The 24,102-nt window shown below is 32.5% G+C and overlaps 1 protein-coding gene across 2 annotated transcripts in view; it reads left to right on the top strand.

Moving 5' to 3' along the window:
• LOC112694154 overlaps positions 1 to 24,102 on the top strand; it is a 38,740-nt gene that overhangs the window by 5,253 nt on the left and 9,385 nt on the right. Inside the window, exons 2-3 of one of the 2 annotated variants that reach the window (XM_025569540.1) lie at positions 14,911 to 15,150; positions 16,862 to 17,110. In XM_025569540.1, coding sequence (XP_025425325.1) covers positions 14,911 to 15,150; positions 16,862 to 17,110 — 489 coding nt within the window. The remainder of the gene's footprint in view (positions 1 to 14,910; positions 15,151 to 16,861; positions 17,111 to 24,102) is intronic. The other variant, XM_025569541.1, reaches the window with a different exon arrangement.

Here is a 24,102-nt window from a genome sequence, read left to right as displayed (position 1 = left end):
CGGTTTTCTTTGGTTCGCCACTTGTTGTCGGCGACGCGGGTCGAATTATTGTTTACGACCCGCTGACACCTGTTTCCCCGCGACGCAGGCTTCCGTCCCACCGAGCCCTGGTCCCTCGCGTCGCCACCGCGCATTTCATTACCATTACGTGCCGAACGGTTCGCGCCGTTCAGGCTTGCCGCCGGCCCTGTAGCGCGTACCGTCAATTTTCAATTCAACACCGTGCTCCGTCCGGTTTCCTAACATATGTCGAACAACGCGTACTCGACCCGAAGCTAAAAATCAAACCGAGAACATCCGACTGGACCCCCCGGCGCACGTTTGCGGGGTGTAACGATTGCACCTCGCTACAGGTGTGAACTCTTTAAGAGAAGCCTGGTTTACCTCCGCGGTAAACATGTAACATGTGTTCGCCCGTTTCGCTCTTCCGCCACGGATGCTTACAATACTGCCTTACGTGTGTTCAACCCGTTCGCTGCATGGTCATCATCGTCACTCCTCGCATCATCCGGCCGTTCGGACTCCACCGCAACAAGTCCGTATGGTGCTCGATGTGTTGATCACCGATTTCTTCTGACGTACCGCGGACGTCCTGTTAATATCGTTGTCTCACGTCAACAAAACCAAGCCCGACCTAATCCAATATACGGTTCGTTAAGACCTTTTGCACGCGAACAAATAGGATAACAGTGGTTTAATCTCCACAATGAGACAACAATGTCATTCCGTTGTGTACATCGATCGCTACACGGTCCCCGTATCTGTCGGTAGATTTATTTTCATAACAATAATACTCCTCGATCCGCTTTTAAACCCACACTCGGAGCCGGATTACGGTCTTTCTACAAGAGCGCTATAACTTTCGGCAATGCTATTTTACCCAAGACAATTTCATTTTTTTCGTTCAGGTTTAGTAATTTTTGTTGTAGATATTAATTACTAGTATAGTGGTCGCAATCAATCGACACACCAATACTATACATTTGTTAGCCAGAGGTTACAAGGTAAATTGTGACAATTCTCGACTTGCCGTAGTAGCACCCTTAGCTACAGATTTTTAGCCGATCCATGCGATTTTTTCCATGACGTAATATATTGTTACGGGTGTAAGAGCACACGCACGTTGTAGTTTGCACTGCGATCGGATCGAAACGTTTCGAAGGCGAGATCGGTTTTACGCGCGAACCGCCGCCGCGGAGTCTGGACCGCGTTAAGCCGGGCCCAAGCGTAACGCGCAAAACGTTTGCAACGTTGCTACCATGTTTGGTGTTGGACCTAGTGTGCGCGTTTTATCGAAAAACCGCGGGAAATGCGCGATTTTTGCCGCAAACGCATTGCCGAGAACCGGAAAACGTACGATCGTTTCCACGCGCAGTACGGATTCTTGTTCTCGCGTGAATGTTCGCGGGCGATAAAACGTCGCGGCCGTGTTTGCGTTGTGCGACGTTCTTCGCGGATCCGGTTTCACGAAAACGCGCGTAACTCATGTACGTCGGGGCGATGATCATTATTTCACGGCAAGTGCAAGGGAACAACGATCGTGTCAGGGGTGGGTTTAAGGTGGTGGCTAAGGGGGCCTTAGCTCCTTCATTGGGACTAAGCTAACTATTTTACCATAAGCCAAGTATTATGATATACTGATGTATTAATAATTATTATAAAATATCTTCAATCGTCATTGATGAATACGGTACCTATTTTATATATTTTTTCATAAATAAATAGCTCATTTTTATTATTAATTATATGTCTATACCTTTATTTTTAAAATGGTTTCAGATCAAAATTAATACCAATAATGTAACTATTTGATGTTACTATTATGAAAAAAATGATTTACTTAAAGATTAAGTTAGGTTAGCTAATCCTTTTGAAGGACTCAAAAAAATATTGTGTAATTTAAAATTTTATATAGATTTAAAAAACAACTAACTAAATTCTTGAAACTCCATTAGCCCTTCCCTTGGTGAGTGATAAAACCCGGCCCTGAACCTTGTGCATTCGCAAGGCCTGCCCAACGGTTTTCCGGGCCTGATGCAGAATTTTCCGGCGCCTCATTTATATATATTTATCAATTTATTAATTGTTTATAGAAATCTATGTTCATGTTATTGTATAACTAAATATATGAATAGCTAACTGCAGAAACGGGACAAGTCCACTTTTCCTAATTTTTCAGGAATGATGAAAAAACTGAACATGATATGTTCCCTTTCTGCAGTAAAGTGAAATTTCCAAACGCTATATTTAGCGTTTGGACAGTCGGATTTGACTCTTTTCTACAGTAAACAATGTATTTACGCGTACTTTACAAAAAATAAAAATAATAAAATCAAATTTGATAAAAATGGACTTGTCCCGTTTCTGCAGTTCGTGATTCATACTGTGATTATATTTCGAACCGTCGAACTGGTACCTTCTTGATTTTCGTCGCTAACAACTAGTTTGCGAGGCCCTGGGCAAAATTAATATTGGGTTTTATAATTTATATTAATAAAATATTTTAAGTTCAGTTAAATCAGAACCGCGGGGTCCTGGGCAACTGCCCCTATTACTCACCCCCTCGCGCCGTCCCTGGTAACAACCCGTTCTCTAAGGCCGAGCGCACACGGTGCATTGTTTTGGGACAAAATTTGCGAATCAATTGCAAGTGCAACTGTTTTGTCACATTGGCAGCATATAACTGGGGCGTCCGCACACGAAGTAATCAAAATTAGATTAGTTTGCAGTCAGTTTTAAATCGGTTATACTTCATATACTTGTATTTGCACCGAAGTTTCGTATTGGAACACGTGTATTGTTTTAGTATTTTTGTGAACATAAGTGATAGATAACCAAGAACTTAACTTAAAGTTCGTTGGAGAGATGGAGAAGCACGAAGAATACTTTTGCTGTTATAAACACCTAGAGTTTGCATTTTCACTTATGTATGGATGGACCCAATGTTTCTGCTGTAGGTACTTCTCTACGTAGCCTGCGGTATTGACAATAATCAAACGATGTCATCTGCATCTGAATCTGAACTCTCGACGTAATATGAAATCGAAAAAACAACTGTACCGATCGAATAGATTAACAGCAACTGATCCAAAATCAGTCACGTCCGTGTGCGGACTGAAGTTTCGCATTGGTGACAAACCGATTGTTAAGCACAACTGATTTGCAACTTTTGTCCCAAAACAGTTGCACCGTGTGTGCGCTTGGCCTAAAAAACAACCACACGGGTAACGATTTGCGTGTTAGGACTATATATTATTTTTATTTCCGGATAAAGTTATATTCGTAATACATAATTTGCGATCGCACCTCTTGCCCATCACCCCTCTAGGGCCGGCACTGTGCGTGTACGTGCCATCGAAATCCGCACAACATTGTTATATTTTTATTTTTCGCAACATCGCAGATTCTACATCAAACCGTACAGATGAAAATACAATTTTTATAATATTTTTTAAAATAAAACATAATTGCATTGTAACGCGAACCGGTGTGTACGTTTTGCACGTCCGTCGTGCACGCGCTCCGGCCATGTGCACAGGTGGGTTCGCGCGCCGCCGTGTACACGAGCCGTATTGTTCGCGAAAGTTAACCGTTTTCGTTTACCGTCGCTGACACACAAACGTGCCGGATTCGTTTTTCTGGTACCCGCGCGAAAATGTCCCGTCCGCGCGTCAACATTTTTCGAACCCGGACGGATTTCCATTGCGTTCTCCGCATACGCGTGGGCGCAGGTACATTTGAAAGGGACGCGTTATTCGAGATTAATCGGCAAAATCATAAACAGTTGTTTTACATATACTTTAATGCATGCAAATACTTCAGTACACGTTGTCCATGTGCATCATTGTTAACGTACGAGAAAGTGTTTAGATGTTTTATTTAAATTTCAAATGGACATTTTGTGTTTTATAAATATTTTAGATCGTGTATGAAACGACACGTTTAAATCACGGCTTTATTTTAACAGATAAAACAGTGCAATGAGAGAAGCCGGGTCCCGGCATTACATCATTATTGTTATCGTAACAAAGTGCGAAAAGCGTTTTATCGTTTTCAACGCTTTCTCAACAAGTCCTTCTAAATTTTAATATGCGATCAATGTTATAGTTGCACGGTTTTAATATAAATCCAATAATATATCGTTAACAGTCATCATATAAGTACAGCATAAGCATCCTATAGGTATTAACTATTCGCAAAATAACACAGCTCAACCTGTATAACTTTCTTTGTGCACTTACAAACAATTGAAAACCCATTCGGTTGATTACGAACTGTATATTTCGTCGGGATTTACGTTTAATTGAAGTATAGCATAATATTTCAACAATTACATGCATCTGTTGCAATTTCGTATTATCAATTTAGTTTGTTACGGTACAATTATTTTCAAAGTTTCTCGTGAACCACGAGCTTGGAAAGATTGTGTACATAATTTCATCTAAGTAAGTGAGTCTTTTGTTTTGTGTTTTGGGTACAATTATATAATTACTGACATTAAATTACAAGTTCGTCTTTATTGGGGTCCATTGATATTATTATTTTTATAATTAACACATAATTACAATCACGTTACGACACAGAATTTTAGTTCGTTCTATTATTATATTATTATCATTGATCTATAATATACTTTACATTTTAAAATATGAAATCACACAGCAGAAGTTTAAGAAAGGTATAAAAATAATAATTTTATTTTTTTATAAGAAACGTAAAAAATATATAACATAAATAAATTAATCATATTTAAATGGTTTAAGTATGGCTTTAGTATTTATTTATTTATTATTTATTTATTTATTAAATAGAATTTCGTGATGCCATCAATTGAAAAAAAATAACATCACTATCCTTCACCCGAGGCGATATAAGTAAAACAAGTACTTAAGATAATCCAATCTTTTATCTCACATTTTTTCTTCTTATTTTATTTGGCGGAAGATATTTATGCTGATATGATATAGTAAGGTTATGTGTTTATACCTACTGGTATGCGAATTCACGTTATGATGTCAACCAAACCATTAAAAAATTCTAAAAAGCAATGATATGTATAAACTATTAAATTTGGAATTCGGTACGTTTGATTTGATTCAAACGGCAGCTTATAAGATATGCAGATATGCGAAGTCTGTATGCATTCATTTATTTTAATATTTGGTATTTTGCAACAATTTTCAAACATTATTTGATTGAAAAAGAAATCTTTTCTTATCTTAATCTTATAATGTACTATATTATTGTACCTATTGTACATTATTTTCTCGCATCATTACTCTATTAAATATACAACGTAAGAATAATTAAAGCGCTTTATTATTTAATTTTAATTTAACGAAAAAGGAAGAAATTATTTATTTAAGGAATAGCACTAAACTGTTAGTCGTGTTAATAAATAACTATAATAACTTCCTTATTGTGAAACTAATGATTTCTTTATATGGTGTTTGAGTTTATAAAAAAAAAAATAGAATAATTAACTAAATTTAAGCAAGGAGATTTTAAGTTGAACAAATTAAACAAAAAGCATATTTTACAACATATCGCGATATCAAAATTATATTAAATCGTATATACTATCCATTCGAAGTGAAAAATATTATTCAATAAAATGTATATACCTATGTCATATAATAATAAAGTTATTTAATAACTTTATTATTATATGACGTATGTATATCCTCTCTGAAATATTGTAAATGCACAGCTTTCGTTCTGGCATATTTAACGGTTATAACGATAAAGTCTCTAAAGTCGATAGTACCTATAATGATATATCCATTGAATAATATTTACCACCTTATATCCTTACAAAAGAAAAAAAACAATAATAATATTATTAATTGAAAAATAGATATTGTTAGGGGCATATTTTTAATTTTTTTTGTAGGGAGAGAGGAGGGAGTTAAATGTTTTCTACAAAATGTATTATTTTATAATATTTAAAAAAATAAATATAGTGTAAAAATTAATCATATTATTCTATTATTATTATAAATACAAATGAAGATTTATTTACAACCACATGATGTAAATTAATGTTCTTTTTTTCTGTACCTTCGTAGTCAGTCTTTATGATTTTTGAACCTTTTTTTCTTCTGTTTTCTTCTGAGTGGTCTGGGATCCGTCTCCTCCCAACAAAAAAAAAAAAAAACTCTGTTCTTAATCGTCTTGGTTAATAATTATTCGTTTTCAATTATGCAAAAATAATGAAAAATGCAATATAACCACTGTAAAAGAAAATTTTGAGGAATTCAAGTATTTTATTTAATCCGCTTTAATTTGATTTTTTGAAAAGTAAAATATGAATTGAATATAAGCAGATGAAATTATATGAACTGATGACGTTGTACCCACTACAGAGTATGGATACGATAAAGTAAAAAAATAAGGAATATTGATTACATAAATGTTGAAAATATTTTAGTAGCATGGATAAATTTTGTAGAACCCTGGAGTCTTAAAATAAATTATAATAACCTACTCTAAGGTGAATTTCGAATTTTAATTTATTTTTTATGATTATTTTTTATTTTACATTTTAACATTTTCAACAGGAATGTAAAACATATATAGATGTGCATAAATGTGCTGTATATAGTATTATATAGTGTATTACGTACAACAGGAACATATAAAAAATAACTACAATTTTTTGAATTTTGTTTAGTAATACATTTTACAAAAAATCGTATGAATTTTGTTTTATAATCTAAAAATAAAATATTTCATTACCTTTATGCCACGAGAAAAATGAAAAAAAGTTCTATATTTTCTGGGTAACAAATTGTTAATATTTATCAATGAACGTATACTAAATACAAAGTACTTTTATATTATAAATATTAATTATATTTTATGAAAAATACTTGAAATTTCAATTTACATTAAATTGTAAATTTAACTACAATAAATTGTTTAATTTAATTTTTCATCAACTTTGGAAATTTACTACTAAACTAAATTAGACAATTTTTTCAAAAATAAATTAAATATACCAGTTATAGGTTTTTTAACAAATAAATTATTTGTTTACTTTAAAGTACCTTATTTTTAATTTTATTTAAAGTAGCATATTTTTTTTCTATTTTTTACACCTAATTTTTCGTATAAGGAAATTTATAAAAAATTATAGTAAATATAAATATTATTTTTCATTTTCTATCACTGAGACAAATGAGATGTAAAATATTAAAAAAAATATATAGTCATATACTTGTATGAGAATAGTATTGTAGTGTAACGAGTTACATGTGTACACTAAGGCTTTAACACTTATGCACTATATATTTTATAATTATTTTTGAAAACATGTATAGACTTTAGTGTTTCGTACTATAATAATGATTTATTTTAAATAATAATGATTTTTATAATAGAAATATGCAATATAAAACACATTTTTTTTTAAACAGCTGTTTATTAATGTATTATATTGTACAGCATTTTATTATTTTTGGAATCCATCGCCACTGGTATTTAACGAACGGCATAGGATTTTTCAAAAGGACATTGGTGAATTTACCCTTTGCAAAGTGTATATACGAATTATCTCGATAACATACCAGTCTTACCTAAAATTTCCTCTTAGAAAGTAAGCTCAGTGTTATAGGATTTCAACTATTCGTATATCTATACATATTTGCTTTATAATTCAATAATAGTTCGGTGATATATAGCAGTCAGTGCTGGCAGTAGAGTCATTGATGCCCTGGGTGAATAAACAAATGTGCACTCTTCCTTATATAATTAGTAGTATTTTTATTTAAAATCGTTATCTGATGTTATTAATATTTAAATTGTAAATAAATAGCGAATACGAACGGCGACTAAAAATAATAATAGTTTATCTATGGACTACATTATAATAACTTAATTATTACTTATCATAATAAATAAGTCAATAGAATGGAGAATAGGTAGAAATTAGAATTATATTCCTATACATTTTTCAGTTTTAATATTATATCAATATAATATATTATATCGCCCCCTCCCCCTTTCAACAAGCACCCTGGGCGCAGACCCAGGTTGTCCACCCCCTAACGTCGGTCGTGCGAGCAGTATTACAAACGTTTAATTCTAACCGAATCGTTCACGTTTTTTATGCTTAAATATATTTAGTACTCCGTTCCACACTGTTGCTTGAATTTCATAAGTTTTGGTACCGAACAATAATCAATAGAACGCTTTGAAATGTGAAAGAGAATAAAAGTGCTTTATAACTGTTTACCGTTTCATAACAATAAATCATATTATCACACCTTTTTAACAGGCACATTTTTCTAAATATAAAATCAATATTACACAGAATCACGCTTGAATTTATAGCTACAAAACCAACTATATAATGTCTGGCAAAACTGATCGTATAGTTTATCGAATACTAATAGAAATCCAAAACAATAAATGTTTCTTTTTTTAACTTAGCTATCCGAGTATATCGAATATAATTATTAAATTATAAAAGTTAAATAAGTTGTGCACGGCATTAACTTTTAATAAAAAATTTGAGAGCATTATAATATAAATGGACATCAACCACCATGGATATTTTTTTTTTCGTGCATTTTACTCGACTATCGTATATATATATATATATATTATGTTTATATTTAGCAACCTGCAATCACGTTTACCGCTGTAGAATATATTTTATTAAATTACTACGTCATAGATCCATAAATTGACTTAGATAAAAGGTTTTATATCTTATACTCACTATTCGAAATAAATTAAATTAGAAATATGTAAATGTAGTACCTATCTTAGGTGCGCTTATCTGATTATGACATATATTCTTCTGTTGAGGTCAAAAAAGGGTAATGAACGCTTACGGTTGGGTTGCTTTTGGTTAATATTCACATACACAGTGTATGTACTATGTATCCAGTATAATTTATGTATAATTAATCGATATTATGCATATTTTTTTTTTCATAACTTTTTCTAACATTTTAAATTTTCTGCTGAGCACAACTGTTATATAGCTTATTTTTATTTTTAAAAATAATATACAATCTAAAAAATTTAGGACAATCAGTAGGTATATGTGAGGTGAAATCAATAAACAATTTGATTATGTGATTAAGTAGCCACCCATTAGTTAGTTATACAGCTTAAAAGAATAATGTAAAAATGTAATGTAAAATACTCTTAGTTAGAACTTATAATTGTGTTCTGTGTAAAAATAACGAATAAAATTAGTGATGAGACGAATTCTGATTTTTGAAATCGAATCGAACTTGAACTGAATTTTAAAATGTATTTTCGAACCCTAACCTAACCGATTTTTAATATTTTTTACCGAACTAAACTGAACCAAACCAAGAAAAATTTCAAGTCGAACTCGAACTTGAAAAATAACTTTTGAAGAATTGTAAAATTGTTTTTTAAATTCAATATTTGATCTTCGAACTACGAATATTTTTTATACAGTGTTCCAATTTCAAACCGAACCGAATGTTAAAGGTTCGATTCGTTTCGGTTTGGGATTCGAACAGTTCGATCAATCACTACTAGTAAGTATGGAATATTTGCAATATGAATTAATTTCCCTCTTTCAGAAAAATAAATATATAAAACGAATTCGAATCATTTCATGAATTGATTAATTTCTAGATTTGATTATGTAAATTTTCTGTTTTGGAAACAAGGATATATCTTGTGTTTATTTTCCTTAATAGGGATGGGTAGTTTGTGAGTGAGTTGATTCAAAGAGTCGACTCTTTTAGGTAAACTGAATTAGTTAATCAGTGGTACATAATTCAATGACTCAATAACTCGATGTTAACCACATAGATATATTATTATATATTTCTGTGGTGTTCCCTCCTAGTTCTTATTAGCTCAATAAGTTTAATGTCATTATATTGTTAGCACATCACTTGTGAATTAAGTCAGTTGAACTATGTAGTTCAATGAATTGGTTATTCATTAATATCTAAATTTAGCATTTAGTTGTTAAGAACTTATTGAGTCAAGTGAATTGAATCATTACATTTAGTCAAATTTTCCACTTCAAGTTTTTAGTGATGAATAATTTTATATTTTGATCAATCTCTGAAAATGTTATTTGAGTACACTGCTAATTTGAATTTTTTTGTTATTCCTTGCTAAGAAAAATAAAACAAAAATGCACTTTTTGGCACGTTCTAGTTTTGGAACTTTATCGAAAAGTATTATACTTTAAAAGTATATTAACTACATTAAACAATAATTTTGATTCCGAATATAACCACATAAATGTTCGTTGATAATTAGCAATGCGCTTCGTGAAAACAAACATTTAAAATAATTATTGATTTTATTCAAATAAAGTTCTAGATAAATATAGATTCACCCAGAAATAGAATACCGGCTATTGACTATATGAAATTTTGTTACTAATGCAAAGTTAAGCTACACAATATTCAATACTTATGATTATTAATAATAATGGCATATGCCTTATCGATCGATCGATCGCGATCGACCGTTTGGCCGCCCCTGACATAAAGTCTTTGTAGAACTGTTCGACAAACATTTTAGCATTATAAAATATTTATCGTCATGAACAGTAAAAATGTATGATGTTTGTGAATTGATTAATTACAATTTGTCGATAAAATCTTATGTAATTCTATTATATTGTGAAATTTAAACATCTGATGAACAACAGGAAAAGTAAAATATGTTTGAATGAAAAGTTTTAAATGTTATGTCGTAGTCGAATTCACTTCTACGTGTTTGTAACTACATTAAGAATAATGCGTGTAGACGTCATACGAACTACGTATTCTCGTATACTATTTAAATCAGTGGTGTAGTAGACCTAACAAAACTTTTTTATTTTTTCAAAAATCACCGTGTTGGATAAACATTGTATTTTAATATACTATAGCTTGACACATTTAACGTATTTTAACTACGTATCTTACGTAATTACGTTAACTTCGTACAACACGAAGATCGAGTAAACGCCGGGGGTCGGAGATATCACATCGTTTCGGGAGCTGAGCTTTCACTACCCTTATCCGCTCCTAGACGCGTATGCGTACTTATAACAAACGATGCGATATTATGAACGGTCTGCTCAATGCTATGAGCATCACTCTTCTTCGGCCGTACCCGTCATCCTTACATCGTTCTGTGCCGTAATAAAATGCCTCCGATTTGGGCATACGCGTATAACGTCCGCGGGGAAGTGCTTGGGAATTAAAACCCGTTCGCGGGCGGTTTCGCGATCAAATCCGAATACGCGATCGTCTCGTCCGCGAGCGGGTGACAAACGATGAATAACATTACGATGAAATGAACACGTACACAGTACAGTTGTAAAACATCTTCAGTTGCGATTATTATTACTGTGCATTTGTTAGGCTGATTATACTTTGTGTACGAAAATATTGTGTTGTGTACTGCTGGCGCAACGTGACTATAACGTAACAGGAATAACTTTGTACAACTAGTGTCATAATCTAACGCGCATACACACATACAAATATACAGGCATATGTGCGGGCACGTGTACGCGAGAGTGTTTGTATGTGTGCGCGTGTAGAGTTTCCGTCTGTCACCCACTGCCGTTTGATTTTTACTTATGGAAATTAGAACCGTTCTATAGTCCTAACCATGGCAGGTGTTTTATAATGGAAATGGTATACAACAAAAAGATATTAGCAAAACGCAATTGAACTACACGCGTAAGTAGTATAAATTTATACTACTCGCGTATTATTCCTGATTGGTTTATTGTTTTTCGTTGAATATCCGACCCTCTCTTAATACGAAATAATATTAAAACGCTGTCATATACATCCCAGGTTACGCGAACACGAGCGTATGCTGCGGTATAGTGAACAACTAAGTGTAGAGACGTGGAATTTACTGGTTAATTTTGATAAGTATTGGTGTTTATAGTTAGCCATTATAGCACCCTAAATAAATGTAATCTCACTCGTGGAAACATTTAAAGTGTGGAGTTAACTTGATTTCGACAACGGTAAATTTACCAAACTCACATCTTTAACCACACCTTATTGTTAGGTTACTAAGGAACTTTGACCTGTACAGTTTTGTTCTATCTTCAAAATTGACTGATTGAGGGTGAGTTAAATTTTCGATTTATAACATTTGTATTTGTCGTATTTTTCAATAGTCTACTTAAAGTTTTACAAATTTATAAGTGATTTCGTATGAATTTTTGTTAAAAATTAAGTGTTACTGTCATAAATACAAGTAATTGACATTATTTCTACAGAAATTTTAACACAAATTTCTTGTAAATGGTATAATTTTGGTTAATTAAAACTAACACATATTCTAGTATTTTAATTCAGTTTTAAAAAAAAATTTGATTTTATTGAACAATTAAATTATGAAATTATGTACTGGTGAGTTTTGATCAAATTTTACAATTTATCGTATAAATTGCTCGAAATTATTACCATTATTTGCAACGCATGTTTCACACCGTCGCAATACTTCCCTGTGTATTCGTTCCTCAGTTAACTAAGCACACGCAATAATTATTTTATTTTTTAAATCTTGAAGATCTTTTAGTGGGTTAGAATAAACAACCGTTTTCAGATGTCCCCTTAAAAAAAAAATTCAAAGGTGTCGAATCTGGTAATATTGGCGGCCATTGTACTGGCCCACGAGTGTACATCTATGATTAAAAGTTCTCTCTAAATATTCGTGAACAATTAATGCCTTATGCGCAGGTGAATTAAAATTTCTGTAGAAGTAATGTAAATTACTTGTACTTGTGATAGTACACTTAATTTTTAAGAAAAATTCATACAAAATCACTTATAAATTTGTAAAAAGTAGACTATTGAAAAATACGATAAATACAAATGTTATAAAACAAAAATTTAACTCACTCTCAATCAGTCAATTTTGAAGATTGAGCAAAACTTTTAAGGCTAAAGTTGCTTGATAAAATTCACCTAATTCAAATTTGAACTCAAAAGTGGAGGGTTCTATTAAAAAAAATAAATATTTTGTTGCACATGCGTAGAATATTTTTTTTTAAAAATTCAGATTTATCAAAAATAAACGTAATTTTATGTTCTTTATGCATTATAAAAAACCCGAATTGCAAACAAGGTCATTCATTCAAAATATTTAATGTTACCTTTATCGTTGAACACACTGTATACATATAAAATGTTATACATGCACATGATAAGAGTTGTAAGTTTACAATTAGTCCACGTGATTTAAAAGCAATCAAAATCCCTCTTTTTCGAGTTCTATACATTTTCAATAACAAACGTTTTCCTTTCTACTTAATTAGAAATACATTTAAAATCTGCACGTACTAATAATAGAATAAGCGAAAAAAAAATCACAACTTGGATTGGGGGAGAGGAGGATCAATTGGCACGTACTCGAGGCTGTCCCACCGATATTAATTTGAAAAGACTAAGTTAGACAACTTATCACGCATTCAATTGACGGCATCCCTTCGCCGAACAATACCATAAATAATTGCTTACAGGATAAAAGTTGACAGTGTTATAAATATTTCAAAGAACATCATAATATATATATATATATATATATATATATATATATATATATATATAGAAGAAAATAAGTTTTTCGTAAATTTTGTAGTGCAAATAGATAAAGACAGAATTTATTAAAAACTTTTATCATTATTGTTTTTATAACTCACCTAAATTAGTGATAGCTAAGATAATTATTTTAATTTTAATAAATTTCACCGAAAACGTTACATGACTAAAAACACATTTTCTTCTCGCAACTATTTTATCCCTTAATTAGAGTTTGTTTTAAAATATAAAAATATAAATTTATGATAATTTGTTACATCTGTTCTCTAGGGTATTAGAAAAAATTTATATTACTGCAACTTTTATATATTATCTTTTAAATATAAAGTTAAAGTAAATTAATATATGTATATATACCTACATAAAATTTTTTTAATCTAACACAGTTATATTATCAAAACAGTATATTTTTAATAATCATCAAACATAAATAAAATTATAATATTGTTACAAAATGATAATATTTAATGAATAATTTCAAGCAAAAAAAAAAAAGAAATTCATGGAACTAAATCACATTATGTCTATACCAAGACAAATTATCTGTTTGGAAAATGTCAACAAATAAAATACTAAATTATGCAATTATGTATTAATTATTGTTTACATTAAATTCTATAAAACGATCATTGTTTTTATCGGACAAGTATAATTTCTCCGAAGTTATCGCCAACGATGAGTCATAATAACAGTCATCAAGCACAACGTGTTTTACGGACAGCATACAAATATTTTATTGTGCTCGTACAGTACTATACGAGGTATAGAATTTATTTTTTTTGGTTTTTCGTGATTATGAAAAATAATTTTGTCGTCGAGCGTGCAGCTGTGCACACAGACCGGATCAATAGTACAAGCTAAACATTGCAAAACTGAGAAGAAAAAAAAATTGGCAAACATTAATTATACGTAGCGCGTATAAAATAATTGTTAACTGAAAAAATAATATAATATTAAACATATAAAATAGAAAACGGGTTATGACATTATGTGGTCGTATTATCGTAACGTGGGGGAGGATGGAATTTTTTTTTTTTTTATTTAATTTTTCTGTCGAACGATGTATAAACTATGTCCTGGTAATCGTGACGTGGAAGCCGCGCGGTACATCGGCATTACAATGCTCGGTCCGTCCGCAATAATCGTAAACACGTCCGTCCCGCTGCACGGTCGCGATAATGTTTTCGCGCGTCCGGTGTCCAGGGGCGAGCGATAGGACACGTGGGTAATGTTGTCGCCGCGCGCTCGGTCGCAGGGCCAAAAGCTACGTTTTGCGCAATAACATTGCAACATGAGTACTACATCGTCCATGTTTGCGGGTTTTTGTTGTTTTTGTGCGCAGACGAAAAAGAGTTAATTATCGGCGAGTTGGCCAACATAATCAAGGACCAGAGCTACAGGATGCGGAACAATCTCCGGGACCACGAAGACGTGTACCCGGCGATGCCCCGGAATCGGTTGGCGGCCGACGGCGAACGGCCGTTCACGTACGACCTGGCGTCGGATTTGCCCCAGGTAAACACGGGCGACCAGGAAGTACCGTTCGCCGTGTTGCCCAACGACCGCCGTTACTATCAATCAGGTACACCGCAGTCGGTGGTCCGCTCGTATACCTTTTTCCCCGTTTTTCCGTCCCGATTTTTTTAATTTTTTTTTTTTACCCCGTAGTTTTTTCGTTTTGTTTAGTTTATTATTATTTTTTTAATCTTTTTATTTTGCATGAGCTTACCGTGATAAATACACACATACAATATCGCATGACGTTTCGCACATGATAAGCGCTAAGGCGTTGTCCTGCTACACCACGAATTCGTCGTCGGACGTTTAGAAACCGGTTTGCTACGATTTTTCTTCTCGTCGGCGTGATTTTGCATGTATTTATTTATGCATATAATTGTATAAGTGTAAAAATTGAATCTTCGTCACGCTCTGAAACTGTTTAAACTACTAGCAGGTTTTAAGTTTAATTTTATTCTAAAGATCAATTGAACAATTATTTAAGTATTTATAATTGTTTACTTTTCACTACCCCACGGCGTAGTGTGTAAAAAAAACACATACGCCCGGGTTTTACATTAGAACTATCGATTTGACCACCATTGGGTAGCTATATTAAAAGCTAAAAAGCTAACAAGTTTTCTGCCGGAGAAACTTGCTGCCGGTCCTAAGTCTAGGTTAAAATGAGAAGAAAAACGATGATTTAAGTTTTTTTTATTTTACCTATATTAATCTAACCCAATATAAAAATCAGAATTTATTCACGGGTGAAACCGGATAATTCAACAAGTATTACATAAATAATAGAACATTATCGCTGTTGACCGTCATATTTAGATGCGTGCCAGAATACGTTCAGCGGCGAGTGTACGAAGAGTCAATCTTTCATAATATAATCATAGGCGCAACTAGGATTAACATTTTAAAGGAGGAGGGGCTATAAACACCAAGATAACATATACTCATAGCGGCTATAACCCCATTCCCCATCTACTACTATAGGTCGATTTTAAACTTTGGTCAAAAGATGAAGATAACAAGATGAAAAAATGTGATTTTATGAATCAAATTTTGATTTTGGTTATTCCTAAATAAAGCGAAAGCCATAATTCACTGAATAATCAGAATTGTTAAACTTAATAATTATTTCATGTATTAAGATTATAGACATAGATTTTATCTCAATATCAAACACAACATTCTGAGATTCATTATTTTTAATCTGGAAGGGCTATGAAAATATTTAGAATGGTTAAGCCCTGTCCCCCCCTCTAATTGCGTTTATTAATACAACATCGATTTTGAAATTCGCGAATGATCGTACCGATTACTGGAAGTCATTAAACAATATTAGTCGTAAAATAACGATACCGAATCGGTTCGCGATCGGACTAAGTTGTGGGTGTGCTACGTGAAGTCGGGCACATTCGATATACGATGACTTCTAGCGGTTGGGTTCGACTTATTGACAATCTCCAAATCGGTGTTAGTAATCATTTAAAATTTGAAATGAGATGTCGACATCATTCTCGTTTCTATCGGACCCAGTCGAATTGTGGTCAATTTCACGGTTATGCATTATCGGTGCAACGAACGTACATTCGGTGGTCGAGAAGCAGTGCGACGTTATCATACTACGTAAATTAGATTGCATGGATATTTATCGTGTACCTATTGTATGCATGATGCTTTTATCGGTTTTGGCGTAAACATTATTGTTGCTGATTATCGATACAGTCATTATTGTACTATCGTTGTCGTTCTCACGATGCGCTTGCGTTGATGTTGTTTCGCAGATTTCTCTCAAGTTGATCTGGAGAGACCGCAAGGGCAAGCGATGCAGAAATTCCTCAAAAAAGAACAGTCCAAGAGCAGCGAGGTAAATGACAAAATCGCGTACGGATCGGATGGTTACGTCGAATCGAAGGTGACCACCGAGAACACGAGCAGCAGCGAAGTGGCCATGGACATACCGCAAAGCACGTACATGCACTTGCCGTTTTCCACCCATACCAAGTTCAGCCAAGAAGATTACTATTTCTTCGGTATGTATTCTATAAGGTACATACATATATACATTACGTGCAAAAGTTGTGCTTCATCCGTGTGTTGACGTTGGAATTCAATTGGTCGGAAAGGAATAATTATAAAACGCTGCACGAGAACAAATTGGTTTACGTTGGATTTAATACGTTATCATTAGTTAAAGTCATGTATTCATTTTTATTACTACATTTATATGGTATCTTAAACTACTTTCGACCAATTTCTAAGTAAGTAGTTAGAATTTAGAACTATTAAAAGTGTTACAATTTCTAATCTAAAATAATTAAAGTAACATGAATCATAAAAAAATAAAATTTTGTCTACTGTATGAAAAGTATAAAATTTCATCAAATAACCTATTGTCCATAAATAAAAACATACGTTTTTGCATAGATTGCATGTAGGTATAGTGAGGCTACCGTAACAAAATATTCAGCCAACAAAATGTGTGGTCTAACTTGTATCCGTAATTAAACAATGTTTTCCACCCGTAACCATAAGTGACCCGACCGGATTTTGGATATTTTAATTTTTCAGTAAACTTTAATTAAAAGTTTTCCCGGAGTACGTTGTTGTAGCGAAGTTTATCATACAGTGCATAGTTCACTTATGGAACATAGAGCTGGTGGTATTTAAATCGAAAACTCTGATAGTAAGGTAAAGTAAATAGTAAACTATTCTTTATAGTGTATCATATACATATTTTGGTTTTGTGGTGTAATCATTGGACCGTTGTATACTATTAATATATATATACTAGCCGACCCGTCACAGCTTCGCTCGTGATTGGTTGTTTATTTTGCCTTCGGACCATGATATGTAGAATTTTTTATTCAAGTATTATTGTTTAATGTGATCGGCAAGTAAATATAAAAAAACGGTTAATGAAAACGGATTGAAATTTTTCAAGCGTTATAAATGATAAAAATAAATACAGATAAAAAAGAAATAATTTGTGGTTGATAAAGAATTTGATTGAAATTGATGAAGAAAAAAAAAAAGAATTAAAATAAGAATTTTATAAGACTTCTGAGTATATGATGTTTTTTGTTGTATTTCCTGTTGAAATTAAAATCATAAGATGATTCGGGTCCCCAGTTCGAGAAAATGCTACGTATAATTGCCTATGTGAAAAGCACTCCGTACGAAGATCTACGCCAACGTACTTGAATGTTTGACCTTGCGCTTTGTTTATGGTAATGGCAAAAAAAACTTTAACCGGAAATTGAAACCGTTTGAAAGAAAACGGCAAATCAGAGGGAATCATGGGAATTCTCGGAATAAATGCAAATTCTCCTTTCGCTGGGCCTGTAAGAATTACGGCTTCTATAATATTATTTCGCAACGATTTTATTTGTAATCTTGTACCGTTACATAAGTTCGGTGGTTGAAGATTACGTAATAATGTAATTGGAGCACCAATTTTTAATTTTAGCTTATGAGGAGGAAATCCCGAAGGAGAAGGAGAATTGCGAAATTCTTGTTGATAATGAATAGTATCATCTGTTGATGTAACTGTATCAATAGATAGATATTCACGTGAGTGTCCATCGAACTTTAGAAGGATGATATCATTAATTTCTCCTGCTGTTACATTTCTCGGAGAGATAATAGCTTTTTCACATAACCACTGATAAGATTTATTGGACAGATTAAAAATGTCAGGATAAACTATAGAAATCAATTCTTCCACGTTATTGACCACCCGTCCAATCGTGTGATTGACAGAAATGTGACCATTTTCATATTCTAAAGTTCCATTTCCAATTTTCAACAACTGTGCTGGAAAAATATCGTCCCCTCCGCATAAATAGACTCTCATGTTTATTTGCAAAAAAAGTTTTTCAATATAGTTCCATATAGGGGAAGATTTTAAGCAAGCATTAACGACATCAGCTCGAGTACCTTTAGGGATTACTGGTAAGGTTTGACGGAAATCACCAGCGAAAACAAATGTTATGCCACTCATTAACTTATTATTACACCTAAGATCTTTTAATGTTCGATAAATTGCTTCGATATGAGATCTGTGACTCATGTACACTCATCCCATCACAACGAATGAGGTTTCTTGAAGAATTTTTCCAAGAGGGCCATTTTTACGAATCGGACAAACGTATTCTGCATCAAATAATACATTTAACGGTAACTTGAAAGTCGAGTGAGCAGTTCTGCCGCCACTAAGGAGAGTTGCTGCTATACCAGATGAAGCTACTGCTAATGCAACTTTACCTGAGGATCTAATTTGAGCCAACAATAAATTAATTAGGAATGTTTTTCCTGTACCACCCGGAGCATCTAAAAAAAAAAAAACTCCCCTTGATGATTCATTACGCTTTTTGTAATAACATTAAAAGCATATTTTTGATCATTTACTAATTTTGGTAAATTGATTTCTACAAATTCTTGTAATCGGTTATTATCGTAAGAACGCAAAATTGAGAATTCAAAAGGATCAGATGCATTTTCATTTCGAACAGGTGAGTTCGTTCCAAATTCAGTTAAATATTTTTCAGACAGACAAACAACTTTATCTTCTATTTCAATCAAACCTCTATTAAATATTTCATCAGAAAAAGTAAATTGCAAGTCATTTAATCGAGTGCGCTCTGTATGAAGAATACCTTCACAAAAATCATTTCTGAACTGTTCCCACAAAGATTGAGGTTCAGACGGTTGGCAGAAAACTATGATTATTGCGAATAATTTTCTTAATTTTGAAGGACTTTCTGAAAGAGTTGCCTCCGCTAGAGGATTTTTCCATTGCTCGTCATTTTCTAAAAGCCCAAGAGCAAAACAGGTAGCTTTAAAAGTCGCGTGAATGACTCCATCAAAGGCCTTCAAGCTTTCAAATGAAGTAGGACCTTGTACATAATTTAGTAACAATCTTAAATGGAAGCACTCACTTTGATTTGGGTGAATCGTGTAAATTCTACCAATGGCAGTGTCCATTTTTATTCCTGGCCAACCTGGAACATCTTTTCCCCGTTTTCTCTTTAACCAGCCTCTGCTATCATCCCAGGTATAATAAGAAGGAACTTCATGATAGAACAGTGTTTTCGCAAAATCATCATGTGAACACAGTTCAAAAAATGCAGTTAGTGTCGTTTTTCTTGGATTTTCAATAACTTGATGAAGATTATTAGCATAAAAGAAAACACGCTGTCCATTTTCTAGATGAACAGCCAAGTGCTGAACTGTCAGATCTCTATCATGGATTTCAAAATTGAAAATTCTCCAAAACGCTTCAGAAATACATATGTATCGACCATTCAAATAATTTGTAATCTCATCGTTTTCACGATTAACAGAAAGAGTAGCTCTATCTGATCCTTTATTAATATATTTACATATGTATTTTATCGCTTTAACCGAATGACAGTATTCTACGTTAATATGCGCATTAAAGCACCTAGATAGCACTAGACAATACGGTACAACCCAACGGTTGTCAACCACGATTTCTGTTTGACCACGAACTTTTAATATTGCAGTATAACCTCCATCATCTGGTGATCTCCGTCGGTAAGTCGGATAACCATCATCTCCAGTTTGAGTATCCTTGACCAATTTGTGAGGGTATTTCTTACTACATTTTCCATTATTCATACATGGCGATCTAATATTTAACTCGCCGCATGGGCCATGAATCATATTCTTGCATACTATTTCATAAAGTATAGGATCTCTGTCTTTGTTTGGTATCTCGGCAGAAATAATTTTTTCAATTTCATCTGGCTGAATTTTCGTTTGTAACCACAAAAGAATGTGGAAGTGTAGCAAACCTCGTTTTTGCCATTCAACACTGTAAACATAACAATTTACATCTCCGAAAATATATTTATTTTTTAATAATATTTTTTAATACACGCATAAACTTTTTTAGTTTGGTATAGATACATATATATAGGTATATACAATATAGGTACAATTATTTTTAATTTTTTATGAACTTTTATAAACTTTTTTACTGACAAAAGTGGTACTAAACCCTTCAGCAGAGTGTCGGGTTTCAGCCAAAAAAAAATTTCAGCCAAATCGGTTCAGTAATTTTCTCGGTTAGCGCGGTCGAAGAAAAACCGTTACAATTTTATACATAGTATATATATATATATATATATATATATATTTATTATTTTTATCGATATTCGGCAGCAGTTTTATATTTGGTGTGGCTAGGTTCGCATGGAAATGTTGGATACTTGTACTTACCGAGATAAAAACGGTACCTACATTAAACGTCATACCCAGTCGGAGTCGGCAAACCAACAATATAGGTTCATATTATCATTTTTGTACTCAAATAATATGTTATACTTAGTGTACATTTTACCATCGTAATACTTAACATATAAATTAATATTGATTTTAAATTTAATGTCGAGAGGGACTTATCAAGTAGATAGGTATTGATTATTTTTGTTGAGATATCAGATATCAAGTGCAAATCTGTCCGCGTTCTACTAATATCCCAAAATAGTATTGATTTGGAATTAATTGGGTTGTATAAACATTGTAAACCTTAATTTTGTTTTATTTCTGAAAACAATTGTTACATACGCTATTTGCTATTTTTTATGTACGTTTAAAGAATACAGCTACTGGAATATTTTTAAATAATCTTTTTTATTACTTTCGAGAACAAGCAGTAAACAAACTTAATATACTTTTGGACCTATACAGAAAATGTATGGAGCTCTAGCTTTAATTGTCATAATAGTATACAATGTTTGAAAGTTAAACCGCGCTTCAAGCGTTGACAATTTTATTTTAATTCTTAATTAGCTTTTATTTCTTCCCTTGTAATAGATACAATAATGATAAATAATAATAATATTAAATTGTTAATGCACGTTGCTGTATAAGTATTCAATTTAATCAACAGTAATCTATTCAACGATGAGCAATTATTATAATAATAAATATCTTCCGTTTTATAAACAACTATAATACATTACAGTCCTGAAATTATTTAAAAATATGGAATTTTATTTTTATTTACACAGACGAAATAACTCTTAGAGCTAATTGTACGGTCACTAATATTCATGCTGAAATGTATGCGTGAATTATGTTGCATGGTTTTAGGCAGTACGGGTTACCGTAGTACTAGTAGTAGTGTTTGTTGTAACGATTAATTGTTATATCAGAAGCAACAAATGGTAAACTAATTCAAATGCACGTATTAGTCGCTTTCGTGGTGTAACGCGATCAGGTGTACGCTGAAATCTTTGATAAATTGATTACATTAACTATGTATACGGATTGATGATGGAATACAATATTATAATACAGTATGTTCAGTAATAGTCGTCCTATTCATAGTGCGAACAAACCCAATCGCATTTCAGTTATACACGGATCGTGAAAATTGTGGTCGTACATTGAATTCTGAATTTCACTGCGTGTTAGTGCGATAAAAGTGAATACGATCAGTATTTCATTACGATTTTTAATATTTCCGAATGTTCGCAGTAAGGTCGATAGAGACGTGAAACACATTACATGTTATTTCAAAATAAGTGTTGCTAGTATATAGTATGCAGGACCGGCGAAAATTATGGGCGACTTGGAAGATTGCCCAGGGCGTCAACGAGAAAAAGGCGCCGAACTGAAAATTATTTTTATCTAATTTATCTATCAATACGCGTTAACAACCTACAGAAAGTAAGAATATAAAAGTCGTGCCTTCTACTTCAATACTGCATCGATATCGCTGGTTTTTATGTAAAAATAATGCATGGAAACATATTGCATACCACCACATTTGTGTGTGTAAATAAAATATAATATAGATGTTCGTAATAATTATTTTCATAAAATATTTATCCATTTATAAATAAATTCGTATAAATAGACGAATTTACGTAAAAACTGCGTCGGTGAAACCGTTACGACCTTACGGCGAAAATACCACAATGTGGCGTACATCAAAAAGACAGTTTCCTGATACACATTTACAATTTATTGTTTTCGACGAGCTCTCGATACGTACGATCTGCTGTGTAATGCCAAATGTGTAAACTAACAAGTTACAATCAACAAGTTACAATCAATATTCATATTTTTTGTATATTTTGTATATTTCTACATAATATTTTGGTTTCTTATTAGTTATTTACAATGAATTCCGTTCTCTGGTTGTCTTAATAAATAAGTAATTAAACACAATACTCCTAGATTATAGGCAGTGATGGCGTGAAATAATATACTACACATAAAAAACTTTCAAAAAGTAAACGAACGCCAAGGTCTAACTTGCTAACTATTATATTCTTGCAACGAAAAAAAAACCTGTCTAAAAAATGCACTGATATAATACTAAGTTATAATACTTAATACATATTAACTGTACATAAACTCACTAAAAAACTTAATTTTTCTGCTACTCAAACTAAGTGGGTTGGAGGAGGGGTTAAGGGCGCCAAAACATGGTTTCGCCCAAGGCGCCAATACTTCTAGCGCCGGCCCTGATTATATGAGTAGTACCATAATCATTTTTATTTGAAAGCGAATTTCCACTATTTGTCAACTGTGCATGAATTATATTTTATGCATATTCATGAGCGTCATGGTTTTATTTTAAAAGTACTTACCATAGTAACAAACGGAACATTATAATATTTTCCTTGAATATCAATATCGAAATAATATAATACCGTTCACGCGTCTACCATGTATTATTCATTTTAAACCACTGTCGACAAATTTTATTTTCAAAAAATAAATTCTCGATCCCTACCCGATTTAATTAAAAAAATACATATTATTTTTTTATTTTTAATAATTTACATTACATTTTAGGGAGATAATATATTATATTTATTTAACAAAACTATAAGGTTATTATATTTCAACGAACCAGTACATTTAATAGACTACTGGTAGTTATTATCTGTATATTCTGATTTAAATAAAACACACGGTTAGTGATACACAGTTACATTATTTCAAAAACGAATAAGTTTTAAGCATGATTCTGAAAAAAGAC

Source organism: Sipha flava, unplaced genomic scaffold (assembly GCF_003268045.1).
Source record: "Sipha flava isolate LNK unplaced genomic scaffold, YSA_version1 124_pilon_pilon, whole genome shotgun sequence".
NCBI classification, from domain to species: Eukaryota; Metazoa; Arthropoda; class Insecta; order Hemiptera; family Aphididae; genus Sipha; species Sipha flava.
This window is presented reverse-complemented; position numbering and strand designations above follow the sequence as displayed.